At 41.1% G+C, this 22,149-nt stretch overlaps 1 protein-coding gene across 2 annotated transcripts in view; it reads right to left on the bottom strand.

Moving 5' to 3' along the window:
* The window catches only part of DPYS (dihydropyrimidinase), a 77,107-nt gene that overhangs the window by 46,653 nt on the left and 8,305 nt on the right, over positions 1-22,149 (bottom strand). The window contains exons 2-6 of one of the 2 annotated variants that reach the window (XM_037502913.2): positions 21,091-21,249; positions 15,171-15,350; positions 12,822-13,011; positions 2,910-3,066; positions 1,597-1,738 (exon numbers count right to left, since the gene is read on the bottom strand). In XM_037502913.2, the coding sequence (XP_037358810.1) occupies positions 1,597-1,738; positions 2,910-3,066; positions 12,822-13,011; positions 15,171-15,350; positions 21,091-21,249 (828 nt within the window). The remainder of the gene's footprint in view (positions 1-1,596; positions 1,739-2,909; positions 3,067-12,821; positions 13,012-15,170; positions 15,351-21,090; positions 21,250-22,149) is intronic. The other variant, XM_037502921.2, reaches the window with a different exon arrangement.

Genomic DNA, 22,149 nt, shown 5'->3' with positions numbered 1-22,149 from the left:
TGAGATAAAATGAACCATTAAGTCAGGTGACAGTGCTTTTTAAAAATGGAAAAATTAGTTCAAAAGACTCAATTTTGTATATTGAAATTTAATTGAACCAACTGTCATGGACAATCTATTCCAAAACATTTTAATATGGACAGATTTTGGAGGGATGTGGTCCCTCTAAAATGACTTTTTTTTTAAATTATTGAGAGTTTATCTTTTTCATGTGGTAAGATTATCCTTAAAGTTTGTCAATTGGTACCTGTCTCAAAATGGTTAAGAACTATGTCCTGAAAGTACTATTTCCCTTAGTAGCCCATCTTATTATTTCAGAAATTAACATGGTTTCTGTATGTTATTGAGAAATATTTCATCATTTTAAAAGCCCTTTATATACTTGGGAATTATAATAGATTCCAAAAATCTGCTGTAATGAAGACACTCATTATAATAATAACGTAAGATCAAAGAGGTTTGCTATCGAGAAAGTCTAAGCAAAGTGAAGTCATCTGGGAAGGTTAGAGTTAAGGGAGAGCAACAAGGGTGAAGAGGCTGGCTAACAGAGATGGCTATAGAGATGTTTTGAAGATTCTTATATGTAAATTGTTTAAATATCATTTTACAAGTAATAGGGAAAAAGCAAAGGATTTTAGAGAGGAAGGAACCATGTACAGACCATCATATTAAATGGTGACTCTGATACTGGCATTTAGATTTTAGCAAGCGAGAGACTGGTGACAAGGACACCAGAAACCATGTGGTTACTGCCTTGGTGGATATGGGCCTCCAAGTAGAGCCGTAGACATGAAGATGGAAATAAGGAGGCACTTTGGAAATAATATTGGCAAGACCTGTTCAATAATTAAAAGTCCATGGGATGTTCAGGAGGTACTGAGGTGTGAAATACGGTAAAGGTCATCCAAGGGATGGTTACTGGATGTGGGGGAGAAGGGCATGACTACAGGACCTCAGGTCATCACGCCTCCCCTACTGAGCTTTGCAACTATACACCTCAACCAACTGGACTGGCTAACATGGATTTATCTGATTTTTTTTCTGTCATCAGGGAGAAAATTTTCAATCATTGAAATGTTTTAAAATTCTTTATCTAGACTTTGGATTTTTATTTATGTGAACCTACAGACGTTTTTGAAGTAGGATATCCAAGGGCTTTTAAAAAGGAATCATCTAAAGATTTCATGAAAAGGAAATATGAACATAATAAAAATCTTTCATGCATTTTCAATCATTCTGGTATTTATATTCGTGCTATGTGAAGAACTGGGATTCACGAGCATAAGAAATATAAGCGTTACAACATTTTGAAGACTTCAAGAATAATCCTGTTGGCACCCAGTCTAAAGTTATTCCTTAATGTCTGCAAAAAGTGTAAAGCATCCTCTAAACTAAATTGTGTAAAGGAAGAAATGATCTCTCATTATTATCCTGGAAGATGGGGTGATGGTGTTGATGATGTTGTATTTACAGGGTTCCCTCTAGTTAAAACAATCTCATAAAACCTCTGCAAAGGTGCATGGCAGGCACACTGGTTCAAATGGGCCAGATTCCGTGGAAGAATTAGGTAAAGCAGACTGGATCCTGGAAACTTACCACGCCTTTTTCCCATATTACTGACATCCGGTCCTCAACACCATTCACCCCATTGGGAATCTTAGTAAAATCATCCTTTCCCAAAGCTTTCTGGCAAGTGTTGAAAGTACAATTGTCAGTCCCTGTTGTGCTTAGATCATCACTGAAAGAAAAACACAAGCGTGGTAGGGTGAACAGACAATGTCAGAAGTACCATCACCTTTCTTCATCTCCTGACTCCCTCAACTGACTCAGAAAACTCCAGTGGAAAACATATAATAGTTTTTCAGATACATATTTCACCCCATTCTTGTCTCTGTTAGGGTTAGTGTTTTCAGAAAAATACTCTTACAAGAAGCATGTTTAGGTCAGAAAAACTGGGTTCTGGGCTCCATCACTTACTGGTTCTGTGTTATGGGTAGGTCTGATGCTCAAGTTCTCTTTTAGACATTGATAATTATATGTATTTGATGATTACTATTTCAGAATGACAGGCACTAACATAAGTGAAGATTCCCTGGAGCAGAGCAGCAAGCAGAGATGAACTATGGTGATCCACAATGAACAGTGGCGGGTCCTCAAGGGCAGCTCCTGGTTAATTAAAGCATCGTGATGAGCAGAGATGTGATATTGCCTGTGAATATCAATGCCACCAGTGACAGGCAGACTAATTATGAATAATCTCAGGATTGTGGATGTGGGAAGGAAGAAGGAGCTGAAATGAAAGGCGAGTGAACGCACAACCTAGGTGGAAAAGATCTTTGTTAATGTGGATCTATCTGTGAATGGGGAATGTCAGCAAGACCATAATGGTGTAATTCTCAAGAAAAAATGATCACAATGCCCTAGAAAGTAGCATTTCTGAAATGATTTTGGGTGACTTTCATGGGGATAACCTGCTGGAGGGTACAATTTTGCCTTTCCCACCCCTGCATTAATTCTGTTGTACCTATGCAGCAGGCATATCTGGTTTCAGGTTATTGGAGCATAGGAAAAAATTCAAGAATATTGTGAATAATAAAATAAGGCGTAATGAAGAGACCTAGCTCTTGGCTAGAAAAGAGAAGGAAAAAACAGAGGAGTAAAATTTTCAGTAAAAATAATCTGATTTCTCCTTGTTCAGGAGAGGTTCTGGTCCCATATCATAACCTCATGAAAGCAATGCTTCTTGGTTTCCAGATGCAGGTCTCCCTGGGGCCTTTCAGATCAAGTAGAACAGAATATTGGGAGGTCACTGGGAGGACCATATGGTAAGAGAAGAGCTCCTCTACCTAAACCTAAAACATGTAAAACACTTGATTTGAGCAAATTATTTCACAATGTTAAATGCTTACTTAGCCAGTAGATTCATCAGGAAGTCAGGTGTTGAGGGATCTGGGCGCAGGGGTGGGCCCATCACATGGTGAGCTGCATGGTGCCAGTCTTTACTCCAGTAGTGAGTGCCATCAGTGCCAAGACCCGCTGCTATCGGCTCTCCATATACCACCTTCCCTGGAAAGTTCAAAGGAAGCATTCAGCACCTCAATTTGTTCTTAAGAGAACCATGTGACAAACATAAATATAAATTTTCTCTGTCCTAGCAAAGGATATCATGAATCCCAAACTGAAATTCACTTTTTGGGAACAGGATTTGAAAATAAAAACTACTGTTTACTGAGCATGTACTTGGCTCCTGTCAATGTCCATTGCCGGTTAGAGGGAGATGACTGAGCCACCCACTGGTCACCACATGGCTCACTTTGGCCAGTTAAATATGAATGGAAGTGACTTGTGCTGCTTCCAAGAGATTGTCCAGCCACAATGAGGTCTGCCACCCCCCTCCTCCCTCTTTCCTGAGACCAGCAGAGGCTGCTCCTTCAGTTGTATCTCAGAATGAAGAGAAAATGGAGCAGAGGCTCAGTCAACTCAAGATGAATGTGACTATGAGTGACAAAAAAATCTTGGTAGTTAGTTGTAAACCACTGGTATTTTAGATACATTTGTTATCAGAGCATATCCTAGCAAAAACTGGTTAATATATTTGTCATTCTTATGGAATCTTCTTGAAAACCCTTTCCAGGAAGTGATACTATTATCACCATTAAAAGATGAGGAGAAGGCTATGGGAGAAAATAACTCCTCCACAATGGAGGAGTCAGGATGGAATGGAGGGACAGGATCTGAATCCAGCACTTGGCCGCCGAGGATCCTAGGTTCTATGCTCTACTATCCTGATAACAAGGATCACAGTCACATGAAGTTCAAGTACAGTATACCTCTGTGGCAAATAGATCTTAAATCTTCTCATATACTTAATGAAAAAAAAAAACCCTTTCAAAACTTATATTAAATAAAAAGAGCATTCACATAAAGATTGTAGTCAGAAACACAGATTTAAAAAATCATGCAAATGAGCCCATCAAAAGCATACAATGTTAGAAAAGTTAATAGTGCCTAGTGAATTTGAATTTAAAATTAGAGTCCTGTCTCTGATTAGCATTTGTCAGAATAATAGATTCACTGCCCCACCTGATCGTACCTAAGCAGTCATAAAGGAGGGTGTAAGTAGAAGATGCTGGAATACCAAATTAGTTCATTCTGGTTAATGAGATACCAGATTTTAGTTAAAATCCTGATACATAACTGAAATTAAACTGATTTCCTCAGAGAACACAGTGGATGGCCTCCAGCTGCCTGAGTCATATTGAATTGGAATGTAGCACCCTATTATCTCACAGATCATTTCTCCCCCAAACAACGCACCTTCCTCTAGCTAGCCTAAGAAATTTGAAAAGCATGAAAGCAAAGCTTATTGGAGAAACTTTGCTTCTAAAGCAACCACATCTCAGAGGGTGGTCAATAAAGGTTATCCCTGACTTAGCCACTACTAAGCTCCTTCCCTTTCACGATGCACACAGGATAGTTGAATTCTGCCCTCCTTCTGTTTCTTCCTTTCCTCAGCCTGTAAAGGTGATACTACCTTTAGTAAAGGCAAAATACCTTTAATATCTCTATTATGTAGAACAGGTCATTTTTAACGTGAACTAAGAGGTAATGTACCATTTACTGAAGAAATAACAGGATGAACATGGTGTTTTATTTGCAGGTACGAAGAGACCTTTCTACTCCAAGAGAACTTCTCACAGATGCTTCGACAACAAGAAACTCAGAGACTTGATCAGCAATCACTTTACAAGTTGCCAACTCAGGATTTTCTCTGGTACGTCATCATAAAGGAAAGATCTTTATCACAAGTTCTATTCAATCACTTGGCCCATCAAGGTGATATGGGAATTCAGTTGCAAAAGTTTTTCAATTTTAATAGCTCTCAGGAAAAATTAAAAATATCAGCATGTACCAGGAGTCTGCCAGGAATGTTTTGAAACCAGATGACAGGTAATTTCCTTGGAAAAGCTTAGCTTTTTTACAATGTGACAGGACACGTTTCTGGTATCTACAATAAACTCTTTGTTGACTAGACTGCTTTCCACCATCTCCCGATTAAACTTATGTAGATATCAAAACATTTTTAAATGAAGAAGTAAAAGTTCCTAACACCACCTCCCCTCTTTCACAATGGTTCTAAGGCATTTTCAAGGCACTTAAAAGCATGAGAAGTCCAAAGAGGAAGGAAAACAGGGAAAATCCATTATTCGAACTCAGCATAATTGTGAATTTTGTTAGATTTGGGCTAAAATTAAAGTAGTAATAAAAAATAGCTATCAGGAATACCTTTCTATAGTTTGCAAAGTCCATATATCTCATTTGATCTTCACAGCAATCCTTATACTGGCTTGACAGATAAAGAAACAGAAACTTGATGAGACTAACTCATTTACCTAAGATACACAGGTAACTAAATGTTACACCAGAATCAGAATCCTAGTTTTTTGATATCATGTTGCATGTACTTTGTTACTCGGGGAAGTGTCATTTTTCATTTCTTGGTAAAGAGCTTGTATTTTTAAATGCCTAAGTCAACCACAGCTATTTGTGGATGTGGCTGAGCAATTTTCCAATTTCACTTACTGGTTTCATTTACTACAGTTAGCAGGTTGGTAATGAAAAGGGCTATATCTGTCCTCGTCTGGTACTCTCCTGATTACATTTGCGACCAGATGGTTTCAACAACTCTTGGGAGATAGTACATCTTCATCATTAATCTCCTCCCACTGTCTCAGCAAGTTTCACATTATGTTGTACCCTGTCTACCCATACATGTTTCGCTTTCTTTCTCCAGCATTTGGCTCCAAAACAAAAAGAGACTCTGTACTTATGATACAATCTCCCTCTTAAAGATTTGTCCTCTGAGAGATTCTAAACATTTCCAAATAATAAAGCCCCTCAACTAATCCAAACTCCCCCTCCTCAATCCCTCCCCCCAATGACAAGACAGACTTGTTTATTAGATGAAGGTGACAGAGATGTCAATTGTGTCTGGATCTGGGAAAAGCACTTAATCAAGTCATGGAATCTGTGGAGAAGGTTGAAAGATGCAGAGAAACTGGCATAGGTGCCCAGAAGTGGAAGCATTGGCTACCAAACACATTTATAAAAGTCTTTTTTCCTAACCAAAAAGAGACAGTGGAAACTTCCTGAGTACTGTGTTGATTCAAAATATTACACTTTCAAAGGAATAATTGATAAAATACATAGTAGCAGCAAAGAAGAGAGTAGATCACAGATTTAAGTTCAAATCCTGATACATTTGTTTTAATCATTGACTTTATGCAAGATGGCTCATTGCTCTCTGTTTTTTTCACCTATGAAATGAGTCACAATATCCCTCTCACGGCAGTTTTGTGAGGACCAAATAAATGAATGCACATAGAATTACTTTCCATCTTCTTGGGATCCTGGTGTCACCTTGTACTATATGCAGAATCCTGTCTCCCGATAAACTTCCAATGCAAAAGCCCCAACCCCAGGGTATCAGAATTTGACTGTATTTGGAGATAGGGTGGTTCATAGATGTAATCAAATTAAAAGAAGGTCGTTAGGGTGAGCACTAATCCAATGTGACTGGGTTCTTTGTAAGAAGAGGAAATGTGAGCAGGGACTTAAGCCAGAGAGTGGCCTGGAACACTTTTCCCACAGAGGTCTCAGAGGAAGCAGACCTGCTGGCACCCCGGTCTCGTGCTTTTAGCTTCCAGAATTGTGGAACATACATTTCTGTTGTTTAAGCCACCCGGTCTGTGCTACCCTTTCACAGAAGCCGTAGCAAACTAATATAATTCACAAATACCAGTTTCCTTATGGTTACATAATTCTATTTTAAAATCTGTTTTTAAATGGCCAGTTTTCAACATCTTAGCAATTGCTTATAAGATAAATCATCTTGTTCTAAATTTGAAGGACAAGGAGGTGTTCAGATGCTGGTACACACAAAAGAAAAAAGAAAACCTGAGATTCAGCTCCACCATGACTCAGGCACACGTGACTGCTTCCTTAGTAACAGTGCTGGTTACCAAGCTTCAGTTCAGCATACTTGGGTAAACTTGATTTGGTCTACTCTTCTTGCACACTAAAAAGGTTTTCTTGGAAATAAATATATGATTTATCCAAACAAAAATGTACTCAAAATTCAGGAGAAGTAAATGAAACTACTTCCTAAAATGTAGAGCTAAATTTAAAGTGCTTTTTCTGTGCCAAATCACATTACTACTATATTTATTAATATGATTAAAAAACAAAATGCAATGAAAATAGGAAAGGGAAGGACCACTGAATTGGAAGGTCTGGAGGTACCTGAAATTTCCTTAGCCATTACATTAATTGGGGAATTATCAATTACTCAAGCTTTGTAATTTAAAGTTTCCATGTTTAAATTTAGGCAAAGACACTTGCTTCTCAAGAACCATTATTAGAATGAAAAAACAAGGGAATGTAAACATTAATAAATTGGCCTTTTGTGGGCCAATTCCAGAGAATGGAGTAGCATCATGGTTTTTTTAAAAATAAAAATAGTTAAAGGACATAAAGGATTAATTCAACAGCTATGATGGGGGAGTTTCAGGAGAAGGAAGGAACAAGAAGGTTAATATGAAGGAAATAACAGAAAACATTTTTCAAAGTTGAATCTTCAGATTGAAATAGGCCTCTGATGACAAAGTTGAATTGTTTAAAGGCCTACTGCTAAATATAATCTTAATGAAATTTGCAGACTTCAAAAATGAAGGGGAAATACAAATATCTTCCAGTTGGTGAAAAAAGTTAGTGACAAAAGGATAAGAATGTTGTTGGTATTTGTCTGCTCAGCAGTAGCACTGGATGCCAGAAGAGAATGAAATGGCACCCTTAAATCCAGAGGAAATGACTCTGAACCTAGAAATCTATGCTTATTCAGGTCTCCAAACCTGAGGTCAAGGAATCAGAATATTTCCTTAAAAAAAAAAAAACTACCTGGGAATATTGTAGATAATTCAAAAAGGGGTAGATAGGGAAACCAAGCTACAGAGCATCCAAGTTAGGGTGCTGTGAAAAGATATGGTGGGGTAGCATCTCACAGCATCCCTGAAGAGCAATTACCAAAAATAAAACAAAATCAGAAGTTTCTCCTTCTCAAAAGAATCCCTGCAAGAAATTCTTACAGGGACCTGATTCTATTCAATAGATGTAATGAAGAGCTGGGAAATCGTCATGATATGGTAATGAAGGCACATGTTTCTTTGCTGAACCTATTTTTAAAAGAGCTCATTGGAAAAGTTCCAGGAAAAACAAAAAACTTTACAAGGCAATAATGGTCTAAATAGGTAGCAAATTAAAACAAGGTCTGCAGAGATGCTTACTGGAGTACAGGCAAGGAAACCTACTTGACCTTGACACTTGGCAATTGCTCCTCCAAGAGTTAATTTTAATAATGTGAGCTTGTGGGGCCTCCCTGATGGCGCAGCGGTGTAGTGCTGGGGTGCAAAGCTGCCTGCAGCCTCTGCAGCACCGGTTCGATCCCTGGCCACCGGGCGAGGGTCCCACATGGCGCGCAGACCTCTCCTGCCGCCCGCTGCTCCCATCAGCAGTGTACTTTGTCAGTCTGCCTGCTCTGCTCTCCCCTCTGGCTCTGGTGAATTCTCTCACCCTCCCGTGCTTCTGACTGTACCCAGTGCTTGTATAAATAAATAAATAAACAAATCTTAAAAAAAAAAAATGTGAGCTTGTGCTCACATTGGTGCAAATTATAATATGAATTATTCCAGGGCTCCCTTCTCACTATTTGTTTCTACAGAGAATACTTCCACAGTCTAATGTTGTAACAGTTCTAAACTTTAGACTTAATCTATAGACTAAGCATGGAAGACCTACCTATAGTTACAGAGTCAACTGTAAATGCATTATCCCTGTTGGCATAAAGATAATATAGTTGACAGAAGTCAGGAGAAGTCAGAGAAGATAATGCAGGATCTCTAAATTCCTTTTCGACCTAGTAGAGAATGAAGAGATACCACTAAAAATAATAGTATGAACCATACAAACCAAAGTACATTATTCAAGGTGACAGTTACCATTCACGAGACTGAGGAGGTGAGAGGTAAGATTTACATGAGCTAATATATCTATTATCATAGTTGGGGAATTGAGATCTACTCTCAAAAATTTTAAGTCACTACCTATAAACTAATGGTTGAGAATTTTGAGGCAATCACCAAACTAAAAGCTAGATATGGCTAAAAATGGATGGTTCCAAAGACTGAGCAGAGGGAATTAGAAGATATCTACTTTCATTTAATACATTCTTTATCACTTCCATTCCTGACATGTGTTCCTTTTAAAAATGATAAAAAAAAATAACATGTTGATAAAGTTTTATATCAGTGTCTTAAATGGAAGGCTAAAAAAACCCCCCAATTAAGTATAAATTTGATACCATCATCCCCTACTTCCTCAAGCTGATTTTTTGAATGGAGTAGAGAGTAATGGGCAAAAATAGGGCTTTGTTGACCATCTGGACCTGAGCTTGAATTCCAGGTTTAGCATTAGTAGAATGTCTTAGGCTTAATTTACCAAACTTTCCCAAGCCTCAATTTCATTAGTCACAAAACAGCGATAAAATTTGGCTTGAAATATTGTTATGACAATTTAAAAAGATAACGTATATTACAATACATTGATGAGATAATATATAGTGAAACCTGAAATGAGATAAGATATATTAAAAGATGAGCCAGGTACATATTAAGCACTCAACAAACAATGTTCGTTGTTATAATCATTAACCCTCATGTTGCTCTTTTTTGGGTATGTAGTTGGCAGCTCAACTGTAAAATCAAACGTAATAGCATTGTATTTCTAAGCTACTACAATAGAGACAATTAACAATAAGATACCTTTTGTGTCTCATGGAGCTGCGATTCTCAAACTTTAATATGCATATGAATCACCTGGAACTTTATGCACATTCTATTCAGTACATCTGGGATGGGATCCAAGGCTCTGCATTTCTAACAAGCTCTCAGTGGATGTTCATGCTGCATTCTAGGGACCACAATGAGTGGCAGAGTCCTAGGGATAAAATGAGCTGGCTGAGGCATTTACAGATAGGAAGCATTCATATGATAGATCTGGAGGACTGAATTGCTTCTTATTTAAATCATCTAACAGTGAATAGATTTGTATTTTTCTTTTATGTTCAGAAATTAAGTTAGGTAATAAATGAGTGCATTAAGGGTAGGGGAATTTTCTGTAAAATGTCAGTATCCTCCACCAGCCCTCCTTGCTCCAACCTCCCCGGGGATCTGCCCTTGGATTTGCTGACTCCTTCACCATGTTTCTACTGGGTCACATGAGAGGAATCAAATGTTGGGGTGGGAAATTGCTCATGCTAATTTATTCTGGAAGTTTGCTGCCTCTTTGACACTCATGCATTAGAGTATTTTCACAAGTACTATTATAATAAGTCTGACTCAACTAGAACATTTGGGATGACATTTAAACATTTAACATTCCATATTTACAGTCCCTTTAGAAAGGAATTTAGCAATATCCAAAAAGGATACATGCATTTACTCTGACCCAGCAATCCCATATCTAGGGTCTTCTGTTCTGTGAATATCCTGCAGAAGAATAACGGTGTCTGAAAGCTGCCCATGCCTTACTCCCCCTAACTGAATATGTCACCCTACCTGGCAAAAGAGATCACACCGATATGATGAAATTAAGGACCTTGAGTTAGAGGCATTAACATGGATCAATCAGATAAACTCAATGTGACTCAAGGGTCCAGAAGTGAGAGGCAGAAGGGAAGGTCAGAATAATACAATTCTCTCTGCCACCATTGGTGACTTCGAAGGTAGAGAAAGGGGACATGAGTTAAGGAATGTGGGTAGTTTCTGGGGGTTGAAAAGGCAAAAGGAAGGGGGTTCTCTTTTACAGCCTCAGGAAGGAACATAGTCCTGCCAGCACCTTGGTTTGAAACCAGCTTAAGACCCATTTCAGACTTCTAACCTCCAGATCTGTAAGATAATAAATTGGTACTGTTTTAAATGACTAACTTTGTGGTAATTTATTAGAGCTGCAACAGAAAACTAATGCACCTTCCATATAGGAACTAGCATAGGCATCAGGTCATCACTGTGGTTTCATTTGTTATGAAGACTGGAAAAAGAAAAATTCCTCACTTATATGAGGAATGTAGGGAAACCAAATAAAGGATCAGGAAAAAATAATTATAATAAATTAAAAAATTAAAATTAACAGGCAACTATGAATCAGAGACATCTGTGGGGGAGGAGTAGGGAGAGGGATCAAAATCAGAGGGAAGAGCGCAAGGGACTATGGTGATGGTGCACAGGTGAACTGGTGGTGGGAATTTTACAGGGACTACACCCGAGAGGAGAAAGCATACATTGTACAAAAAAATATACTGGAAACAACCCAAAAGTCCATCAGTAGGGGGCCAGTTGAATAGAGTGGTATGTTCTGCACCTGTAGTAAAAAAGAACAAGGAAACTCTATACCTATAGAAGCTGACCTTTGCAACATATTTTCATGTAGGAAAAAGAAAAGGCATGATATAGAAGCTTACCTATAGTATTTTATCTTTTGTGTATGAAAGAGAGGGCATAACATACAGCCTTCTTGTTTTGTAAAGATAAACACTGTAGATGTAGGACAGAAATACAGTGATACAAAAATTACCTATAGAGAGTGGAATAAAGGAACTAGAGAATGAGGTAAGACTTTTCAGACAATATATTTTTTATATATAATTTTGACTTGTTGCATGGAAATAGTCCATCTTCAAAAATTAAAAATTAATTTACAAATAATTTAAAAGAAAATTTAAATGCCCACACTTTCATTTAATAGCTCAAACTGTAACTTGCATTCTAAAACCTTCCCTAAGCTTTTACACAGCTCCTCATGGAATTCTATCCAAATTCAAAATAAATACCCAAGATCGAGTAACCGCTTCCTGACAGAACTGTCAAAATTGTAGTTTGCTGCTGGGTAATGATGGGCCATTTCTGCTGATTTTGTGGTTTCTAAAATCATATTCTGACATTATGGACCTGACTGACGGGCTATACGGCATGATGCATGAATTATAAAGCAAATAATAGAATAACTGATTCCATAGGGTTGACAACAGAGACATCTAGTGGCCAGAAACAAATACTACAACTTTAAAACTGCAGTATTTCCCTTTTGAAATACTGCCTCTTTCTAGACCGAAATTCTGTTCTAGCTGAGGAAAATTAATCAGAAATGGTTGGTAGTAAGACAATTTGGGATTAAAAAAACCTTTCCAAATATGAACATAATTGTCATAAAATACTGTTTGGACAATTACTTCAATTACTCCAACACCCAAGTTGTAGTCAGATAGATCAATTCAATTCTAAAGAAATTCGTTGAGCACCTATTATGTACCTGCACCACCCTGACTCATGTGTGGTGAGAATTATAGAGATTATCCCTAAAATCCAGAGAAAATTCTTTGAAGCTCACGGGAGAGTTTGCATTTAACCATCAGATTAAAAGGTGGGCCGCCCTGATGTTAAGGGTGGGGACTACTAGCAGCAAGGAAATGTTCTAAGGATGGGAAAGAAGGAAGCTGAAAGGAGAGAAGCAGGCATGAACATGAAAAGGAGGGCAAAAATAAACATGTAAAGAGATAGAATGAAACAGAAAGCTAATAAAAGGGGAGTAAGAAAAGCTGTGGAAATTCATAGGCAACTAGATTCTTACAAGCCCAAGCAGAGGCTGCATCAATTTTACCTTACTCTTTAGCTCATTCTGACTTAAAAGTGAGCGTAGCATTCAGGAATTACCATCTCTCCTTGCATCTGCAACCACCTTGGCAGCTGACTTGCTCATCACATGCACAACGTAGAGTGGGCAGTTGGCAGCACTGGCTATGGTGACAGCTCTCTGCGTGGCCTCTGCCTCCACGGCTTCTGGGCGGCACATCTCATGGCCCTCGGGGCCTGTTATTCCCAATGCCAACATCTTCTTTGCTCCCTAAAAACAGCAACAGAAACACCCACTTAAGTAAGGAAGCTTTACTAATGCTGACTGACGATGGTCATCGTTACTAATGGTAACCATGGTCCATCGAAACCCAGCAGCAAACTGCAATTTTGACAGTTCTGTCAGGAAGCACTTACTCGATCCTGGGTATTTATTTTGAATTTGGATAGAATTCCATGAGGAGCAGTGTAAAAGCTTAGGGAAGGTTTTAGAATGCAAGTTACAGTTTGAGCTATTAAATGGAAGTGTGGGCATTTAAATTTTCTTTTAAATTATTTGTAAACTAATTTTTAATTTTTGAAGATGAACTATTTCCATGCAACAAAAGTCAGAATCATATATTTTATTGTGAAGTATAATAAATACACTGCCATAGATCTCTTAGGTGAAAGAGAGAGAATATGAGAGAGAGAGCGCGCGCGTGCGTGCGCACGTGCTCAAACACAGTATGTGTATTTGATTAAAAGTAACTATTTCAGGCCTCCTGGTGGCACAAGGAATTAAGCACTGCACTATGAAGCAATCTGCAGCCTCTGTAGCAAGAGTTCAATCCCCTGCCTACCAGGGAGCAACCCACATGGCACTGCTCCCCTCAGCAGTGTATTTCGGTCAGTCGGCCTGTTCTGCTCTCCACTCTGACTCTGGTGAATCTTCTCACCCCCTGCATCTCTGGCCTGTACCCCAGATCTTATATGCATGAATACAATATTGTATGTCAGTTTTCCATATATATTAAATTATATAATTTATATACAATTATATAATTTATATACAATTGTATAATTTATCTATAAATTATAAACTTCTAATTTTTATAAATTAAACCATATAATTGAATTATTTTGATTGAAAAGATCAAAATGATGAGGTTAGTTGTAATCACATTCTTTAAAAAGCAGTATGTGTTGAAGAGTCATGATTGGTTCAGAACAGTTTTATTTATTTTTTTATAGAGGCATGTTTTATTTATTTGTTTGTTTGTTTATACACGCACTGGGTACAGTCAGAAGCACGGGAGGGTGAGAGAATTCACCAGAGCCAGAGCAGGGAGCAGAACAGGCAGAAGGACCGAAGTACACTGCTGAGGGGAGCAGCGGGCGGCAGGAGAGGTCTGCGCGCCATGTGGGACCCTCCTCTGGTGGCCGGGGAGCAGCCGGGGATCGAACCAGCGCTGCAGAGGCCTCAGGCAGCTTCGCAACCCAGCACTCAACCGCTGCGCCACCGGGGAGGCCCCCAGAACAGTTTTATAGAAAGGATTCTAATCCCCAACATTAGAATCTTGCTGAAATTATTATATTAAATCATGTAATGAGCTTCATATTTCACTGAATCATAGTTTTCATGTCTCCTCTCCCAGCCCTCCAACTGATATTGGACCAGCTATGTCCCCTCTCTAAAGTTTTATTTCTTCCTTATGAAAAGAAAAGGAAGTCAAGACTCAGACTGGAAAAATGACTTGTCACCCAGCGAGGAAGTGGAAGACTCAATTTTAAACTCTGGTCTGTTTGGGTTTACAGCTCATCTCTCTTCTCATTATCCCCTCTGCCTCTTGGCCACTGAGCCTCAATCTCACTGCCTTTAATGGGAACTGAGCCTAGGGAGAGAAAACATCAGCTAATAAAAAGGGTAAGTACAGCTCTTTAAATCTTGCAGATGGTATACCCTTCAGGCACCTATAATGAAACTAACATGAGAGATAAATATCATCCAGATTCCTCCAGAGCACTTTTTAATACCTGGTTTCTGAAAAGAGTGGGGCTGTGAACAGCTTCCCAACACGATGCTGATGACATCAATTATGCTGCTGTTCACATGTTGGTATTCTGAACCAGCAGCCTGAGCTACCAAAAAACAGCACTGGGATATACAAAGTATTTGCATTTTATAATAATACATGTTTGAGATCTAATAGCTGGTTTGAAAACAGGAAATCCTTATTCCAATGCATATACTGCCCAGATGAAACTAGAACAGGGACTTAAGTAAATTGAGTCAAGTGTTTCCACGCCAGGCCACAGAAAATGTGTTTATTCCAATGCAATTAGTGAGTTTGCCTGCTAGGACTGACAGGTAAACTCTTAAGTGATGGACCATCTCTTAAGTGATGGCTGTTTTCATTTCTGTAGGAGCTTTGGAATGCCCATGCTTACCTCTACAATTAGGTCTCCGTTTTCTGCGTGGACCTGAGCGATCGCTCCAATATCTTTGCACTGAGAGAAGGCCGCATACAGCTCCTGGTCCCCTATCATGTACACATCTTTATAGGCCATAAACATTTTGAAAGAGTTTACACCTTTATCTTGGGTAAGGATTTTCATTTCTTCTTTAACCTACAAGAGAACAACAACAACAAAATATCACTCTTTAAATGGTAATTTCAAGATTCTCCAAATTTGTTGCATTTAGAAGAGAATAAAGTAAAAGACAACAATCTAATTCCCAAGAAATGCAATTAAGAACTTGATCTTTCTCCCAGATTAGACCTCATTTCATTTGATGAGTTGCTGCTGCTATAACTTTTAAATTGTGCAATAGTTTTCTCCAAGTATTTCATTTCTATACTTGGGTATAAAATTCTCAGCATCTATCTACTGCCATGAGGAAATTATTCTTGAGAATGGAAAAAAAGCCATTTGGTAGCAACAGAAGCAATGTCTCTAGAAGCAATCGAGGCTAATGAGAGATAAGGATCAGACTTTAAGGATGACTTCTTAGGCAAAACACATGATGCAAATTGACCCAATTGGCATCTCCTAGGAGGGGAGAGACCCCTGCACCTATCAAAATCCTCAGGGCCTTCAGATTGCCAAAGGCAAGGGGAAAGCTCAGATCAAAACTATCTTAATAATGGCCCCTGTATGTCCAATTCAATTCTCAACAAGGGCTAAAATTTCAAAGGAAAAATCAGAAGATATGACTAAATCAAATTGTCAGAACTTCTATAGGTTAAAACACACAAAGGCATATACTAAAAAGCAAAAATATAAAGAAATAAAAATATGTAACAGGTATAAAACTATTGCTTTTAGTTCATAAAATCTCACCTTAATAAGGAAACCTCTAATATTCCAGGTGAAACATTACCAATATTTCAATGGGAACTATAAATGACTATTAAACATGAAAAAAAGTTAATCTTCCTACTAATTAAAAAGTGCAAAATAACACAATGTCATGTTTTCTATTGAGTCAGCAAAGATCTGAGATGATAGATGCACAGAGTAGGTCTGCAGAACAAAAAAACAGTATTACATATTGAGCTCCCCATTTCCATTGCTGATTAATCCCACACTAGTTTTTCCATAGTTTTCCCTAGGGGGCTGTAGCAGCAGGATGGCACAGAGCAGGACTCTATAATTGGGCAGATGGGTGAAGGAGGAGTCCTGGAGCCCTTGGTGGCTTTACAGGCTTTTATTGGGATTTTACCAGGTACACGGCAGGCAGTGGTGTGTGTGTGGGGGTGGGGGGCCAGGAGGCTAGTAGGCCTCCTAGCCCCCAGCGAATCTTCACTCTTTCTGGGCTCTCTGGTGTTCTCTCGTGGCCTCTGCTTCTCTGCTGGTTCTCTTCCGTCTCTGGCTTGTTCTCCTTCTGGTCTCTGCTGGCGTCCCCGTGACGCCCTCATAAGCCCAGTCTCTCAGCCCAGGTGCACCCACCTACGCTTGCCCACACCCTACTCCAGGTGCCCGCCATCAGGCATGCATTCAGGACTTCAGGGATCCATCATCAATTCTAATGGTGGGAGGACAGAAAAGCCTGACAATTATTTACCCTACACTACCCTAGACCTATTGTCATGGGCTGATTTGTATTCCCCCCCCCCCACCACAAATTCGTATGTTAAAGTCCTAACCCCCAGTAACTCAGAATGTGACCTTTTGGAAACAGGGTTATCCTGGATGTAATTAACTAAGATGAGGTCATGGAGTGGGCCCTGATTGCTGTCTTTCTGAAGAGGGGAAATTTAGAGAGATATGCACCACGTGAGCACCAGGTGAAGATTCTGGTGATGATTTGATAAATCAGGGAACACCAAAGATGGTCAGAAGACTACCAAAACCTTCTCTACTGAGAAGCATGCAGCCGATTCACCCTCCTGGCACTCAGAAGAAACCAACTCTGCCAAAACCTTGATCTTGGACTTCTAACCAAGATGATGAGAAAATAAATTCTGTTGTTTAAGCAACCCTGAAGGTGGTCCTTTGTTACTGCAGCCATAGTCTGCGTTTTAACATTCGTCAGATTTACTCATTGTGTATTAAAGTGTGAGTGGCTCTGGTAACAGCAATTATCATCATCTTTAATTTATCTTAATAAAATAAGAGAGACAGGAGAAGAGCAAAGGAGGAAAAAAAGCCCTAAAAGCAAAAAGAGATCAGATGCATCAGTTCTTATGGCATTTTTAGAGAAAAATTAACTTTACCTGTGGACTATAAACCTTGCTATTATGTTTGCTGAAATACCTGTTAAAGATTTATTTCTTGTTGTATATTCACTCGGCTTATAAAACCCAACTTTGGTGGGGGGGGGGTGCAAACATAACGTTACAGAGTCACTTCAAACAAATCTTCCTGAATTAAGTCCAGTGTGGAAACATGTTGACTGAAATCACGAGTAAAAATTGCTCCCATGTTACAGGTACATTTTTACAGGGAGAGATGAACATACCGTAACATCTGTCAAAATTGTCTTTTCTACCCAAACCAGGTTATCATTTCTACTATAGCAGAAAATTAGTTTTAGGTCTTTTACGAAATGACCCCACCAGGTCCAGGAGGGGCACACGTAGCTGGGACAAGGCCTTGAAAACCTTCCCAATCTGTCCCTTCCTTTGTCTTGCAGCACATATTGAACATTTTTTTTTTTTTTCATATTGAACATTTTGAATTGAAGTGCTAACATGAGGAAAAATACTGTCTAAAACAGTTTGCTGACGTTGAAGTAGAGAGAGAACAGTACTGTTGTAAGGGGCAGGACAGGGCACAAGGCAGGTTTTCTGATCCCATGCAGATCGGGTAAAGGAGGAGTCAGAGTCCTCAGTAGTTTTGCAGGTTTTTTATTTGGGGTTCACCAGGCATATGGCAGGCAGGGGTGCTGGCTGGGGGGCTGGGAGGCTGGCAGGCCTGCCAGCCTCCCAGCCCCCAGCAAGTCCTCACTCTATCTGGGCTCTCTAGCGTTCGTTCTGCTGCTTCGCGGCTGCTGCTGCTGCTGGTGCTGCTGGCGTCCCCCCGTGACGCCGCCCTTAAAAGCACAGTCTTAGCTCAGCTGAATCCCATCTACCTATGCCCACACCCTATTCCAGGTGCCCGCCATCAGGCATGCATTCAGGACAAGGATCCATCATCTATCCTGATGGCGGAAGGGCAGAAAAGCCTGATATTTTCTTTACCCTACAGTCCACCCCCTCAGGGTTTTCTGCCATACAGTCTATACATATATACACAATTTTCTAAGCAAACAAACAATGCAGCCATGGCCCACAAAAGCAAATACATCAAATAACAAAATACAACATAACAAAATACAACAGAACACAAATAAGTCCAGGCAGGGCACCAACCAAGTGCAAAAGACAATTATTGGTACCAGCAGATGAGCCACCAAATCTGCTGCCGAAGGCACTGCTCATACGAGGGAGGGGAAATCACACACGGTATCTGCTATAACACACCAGGAGCCGTCAGGCTTCCTGGCCTTCTCTGGCTGTAGTCTCGGCACAAGGCACACACAGCATCCACCCCCAGGATGCACTAGCTCTGGGATTGGCAATTTTATTCTGTTGGGGGTAATCGCCAACCCTCAGGGTTTCTGTCTGCAGTCGCTCCAACACTCGGCCTTCATGGCCACCCATGCGACTCACAGACCCCTGCTCTCAAGCCAACCCACTGCACAAGCACATGGGTTGGGGATCCAAACTTTGCATTTGGCTTGGGCTCCACCCCAAGCCACATTTCCCACCCGTCCCCCAAGGACGGGCTCCTCAGCTCCTCACCCTCACTCAAGAATGAGCAGGGCATCACCCATAGGTGATTTTACGAGACTCACAGGGCTTCAGCATACCCAGGCTGCTTAACAGCCGCTTTAGGGCTTCTCAACTTAGCATCAGTACCAGCTTTTGCCACCTTAGTTGGCTTTTCTCCTCCACCTGGCCACTGGGCATACACAGGCTGCTTTTGGCCATCTAGGCCCACTGGCCACCCCCAGATTCTCAAAAAATAAACATAACCTGCTAAGGTCCTCCGCCTTCTGGCGGGATTGTCAGTCCAAAATCATCAGTTCATCAGTCTATCAGTCCTTTGGCCTCTCCCTGCTTCAGCAATGGCCTGCTGCCTCAGGGGTCATTGGCTGGTCCTTTCCGGTGTCGTTGGCTGGTCCTTTCCGGTGTCGTTGGCTGGTCCTTTCGGGCGTCTCCTTCACGCCAGGTCTCATCCTATAGCTCGTGGACGTATCCATCTTCTATACCGCCATGGTGCCTCCAGCGTCGTCACAGGCAAAGTCTGTTCTCCTTAGTCCCTCCAGGTCTTCGGAGGGCTCCAATACCCGTCTGCATGGATCTTGCCGACATACGCCAATTGTAAGGGCAGGACTGGATACAGTGCAGGTTTTCTGATCCCATGCAGATCGGGTAAAGGAGGAGTCAGAGTCCTCAGTAGTTTTGCAGGTTTTTTATTTGGGGTTCACCAGGCATATGGCAGGCAGGGGTGCTGGCTGGGGGGCTGGGAGGCTGGCAGGCCTCCCAGCCCCCAGCAAGTCCTCACTCTATCTGGGCTCTCTAGCGTTCGTTCTGCTGCTTCGCGGCTGCTGCTGCTGCTGCTGCTGGTGCTGCTGGCGTCCCCCCGTGACGCCGCCCTTAAAAGCACAGTCTTAGCTCAGCTGAATCCCATCTACCTATGCCCACACCCTATTCCAGGTGCCCGCCATCAGGCATGCATTCAGGACAAGGATCCATCATCTATCCTGATGGCGGAAGGGCAGAAAAGCCTGATATTTTCTTTACCCTACAACTGTTTAAAAATACATTTAAAATATTTACAATTCATGAATTAAATAGCAGTGAACGCTATTGAGATTGAGTATGATGGATTTATCCTATCATCTTTATATGCTTTAATTTTTGTTTTTAAAATGGGTAATATTTCGGGCCTCCCCTGGTGGCGCAGGTGGCTGAGTGCTGCGCTGTGAAGCTGCCCGCAGCCTCTGCAGCGCCGGTTCATTCCTGGCCAGCAGCGAGGGTTCCATATGGTGTGGCAGATCTCTCCTGTCACGCCCGCTGCTCCCCTCAGCAGTGTATTTCGTCAGTGTAGGGTAAGGTAAAAGGTATCGGGCTTTTCTGCCCTCTCGCCATCAGGATAGATGATGGATCCTTGTCCTGAATGCATGCCTGATGGCGGGCACCTGGAGTAGGGTGTGGGCATAGGTAGATGGGATTCACCTGGGCTAAGACTGTGCTTTTAAGGGCAGCATCATGGGGACGCCAGCAGAAGCAGGAAAGCAGAGGAGCAGAGAAGCAGAGAGAACATGTGAGAACGTCAGAGAGCCCAGGAAGAGTAAAGACTTTCTGGGGGGCTGGGAGGCTGGCAGATTACCTGCCCTGGCACCCCTACCTGCCATATACCCAGTAAATCCCAATAAAAGCCTGCAAAAGCCACCGAGGACTCTCTAGGACTCCTTCTTTACCCTGTCTGCTGGATCAGAAAACCTGCTCAGTGTCTTCCTGACCCTTACAATCAGTCTGCCTGTTCTGTTCCCCGCTCTGTCTCTGGTGAATCCTCTCACCCTCCCGTGCATCTGGCCTGTACCCTGGTTCTTGTATAAATAAATAAAATAAATCTTTTTAAAAAAGGATAATATTTCACAGGATTCAAAATTCAAAAGGTACAAGAGAATATGCAATGAAATGTCAGGAGGGAATTTTGACTCTGACTTCCAGTCATCCAGGAAGCATCCAGGACTCTGACTTCCAGTCATCCAGGAAGTTACCAGTGTCTTAGGTGTTGGTATTATCCTTTTTTTGGATCTAGTACAGAGCAAGGGCACAGGGACTAAATGAAGAGATGGGAGCAGGTAGCTCACCTGGTCACTCCACCATGTCACGGCCACGTGGAGGCTATAGTCACAACAGACTTTGGGGTCAGCCCAGCCCCTCCAGGTGTCGAAGGCCTTGATGAGGGAGCTGCCTTTCTGAGGAATGGCAAAGTCAATGATCATGGTGGTGCCTCCTGCCAGGGCAGCCTGGAATCATAAGACGGTTTCAACAGGTTCAGTCATCCATTTCCTAGTAGGTCATTTATCTCCTTGAATAACACGCACTGGCAAGCACGTAGGTAAACCTGGCATGTCCAGGAAACCACAAAGATGCTGCCCATTTAAAGGGAAGCATAAATAGACTTTCCTGAAATTAAACTTGGGGTCTTAAAGCTTCTAGAACTGCTTCTATAAAAAGAATGCCTGTCTGATGAAAAGAAAATGGTTACAAAGAGAAACCAAAATGGAAAAGTAGGGAAAATTCAAAACAGTTGCACCTTAAGAAAATGCTCTTCATTATTTTGAAATCCCAATCCCTGAGAGGGGGTCTTGGTAGTTGTGTTTCTAATGCCCTGAGATCCAGGAATCCTGGTAGACTCACGTGATTCCTGTCCCTTCATTCCCCACAGCAACTGATGACCCCTTAGTCTTTCCTTACTTCCTCTCTGTCCCCCTGCTCCATTCCCTCTGCTCCCGTCTTAGTTTAGACTCTTGTCATCCTTCCCCTTGATCTTCATGCCTCCAGTTTTGACCCCACTCTTGCCAACACAAGCCCCTCATTGCACTAGAAGGCACCACACAACGCAAACGTGACCACTTGACTCCATATGTTAGAACCAAATGCTTCTTACAGCCTCTGGAATGAAGTTTAATTTTCTTTACATGGTCTACAAGGCTCCCTGAATCTGCCTCAACTCTTATATTCTCCTTGTGGTCTCCCCAAAAAGGTCAGACAGGCTTTTCTCAGTGTGTCCAGAGGAGGCCCCTTGTCAACTTGGCATAGAAACTGAGGTCAGTGGAAGCCCTGTGAGCCTCAGGAGGCCTATGACCAGTGCCGAATGAATGCGGATTGTTCCATGGTACCAGCCATGAAGGTCCTGATGGCTA

This window comes from Talpa occidentalis, unplaced genomic scaffold, assembly GCF_014898055.3.
Source record: "Talpa occidentalis isolate TD23 unplaced genomic scaffold, MPIMG_talOcc4v2.1, whole genome shotgun sequence".
Taxonomy (NCBI): Eukaryota; Metazoa; Chordata; class Mammalia; order Eulipotyphla; family Talpidae; genus Talpa; species Talpa occidentalis.
This window is presented reverse-complemented; position numbering and strand designations above follow the sequence as displayed.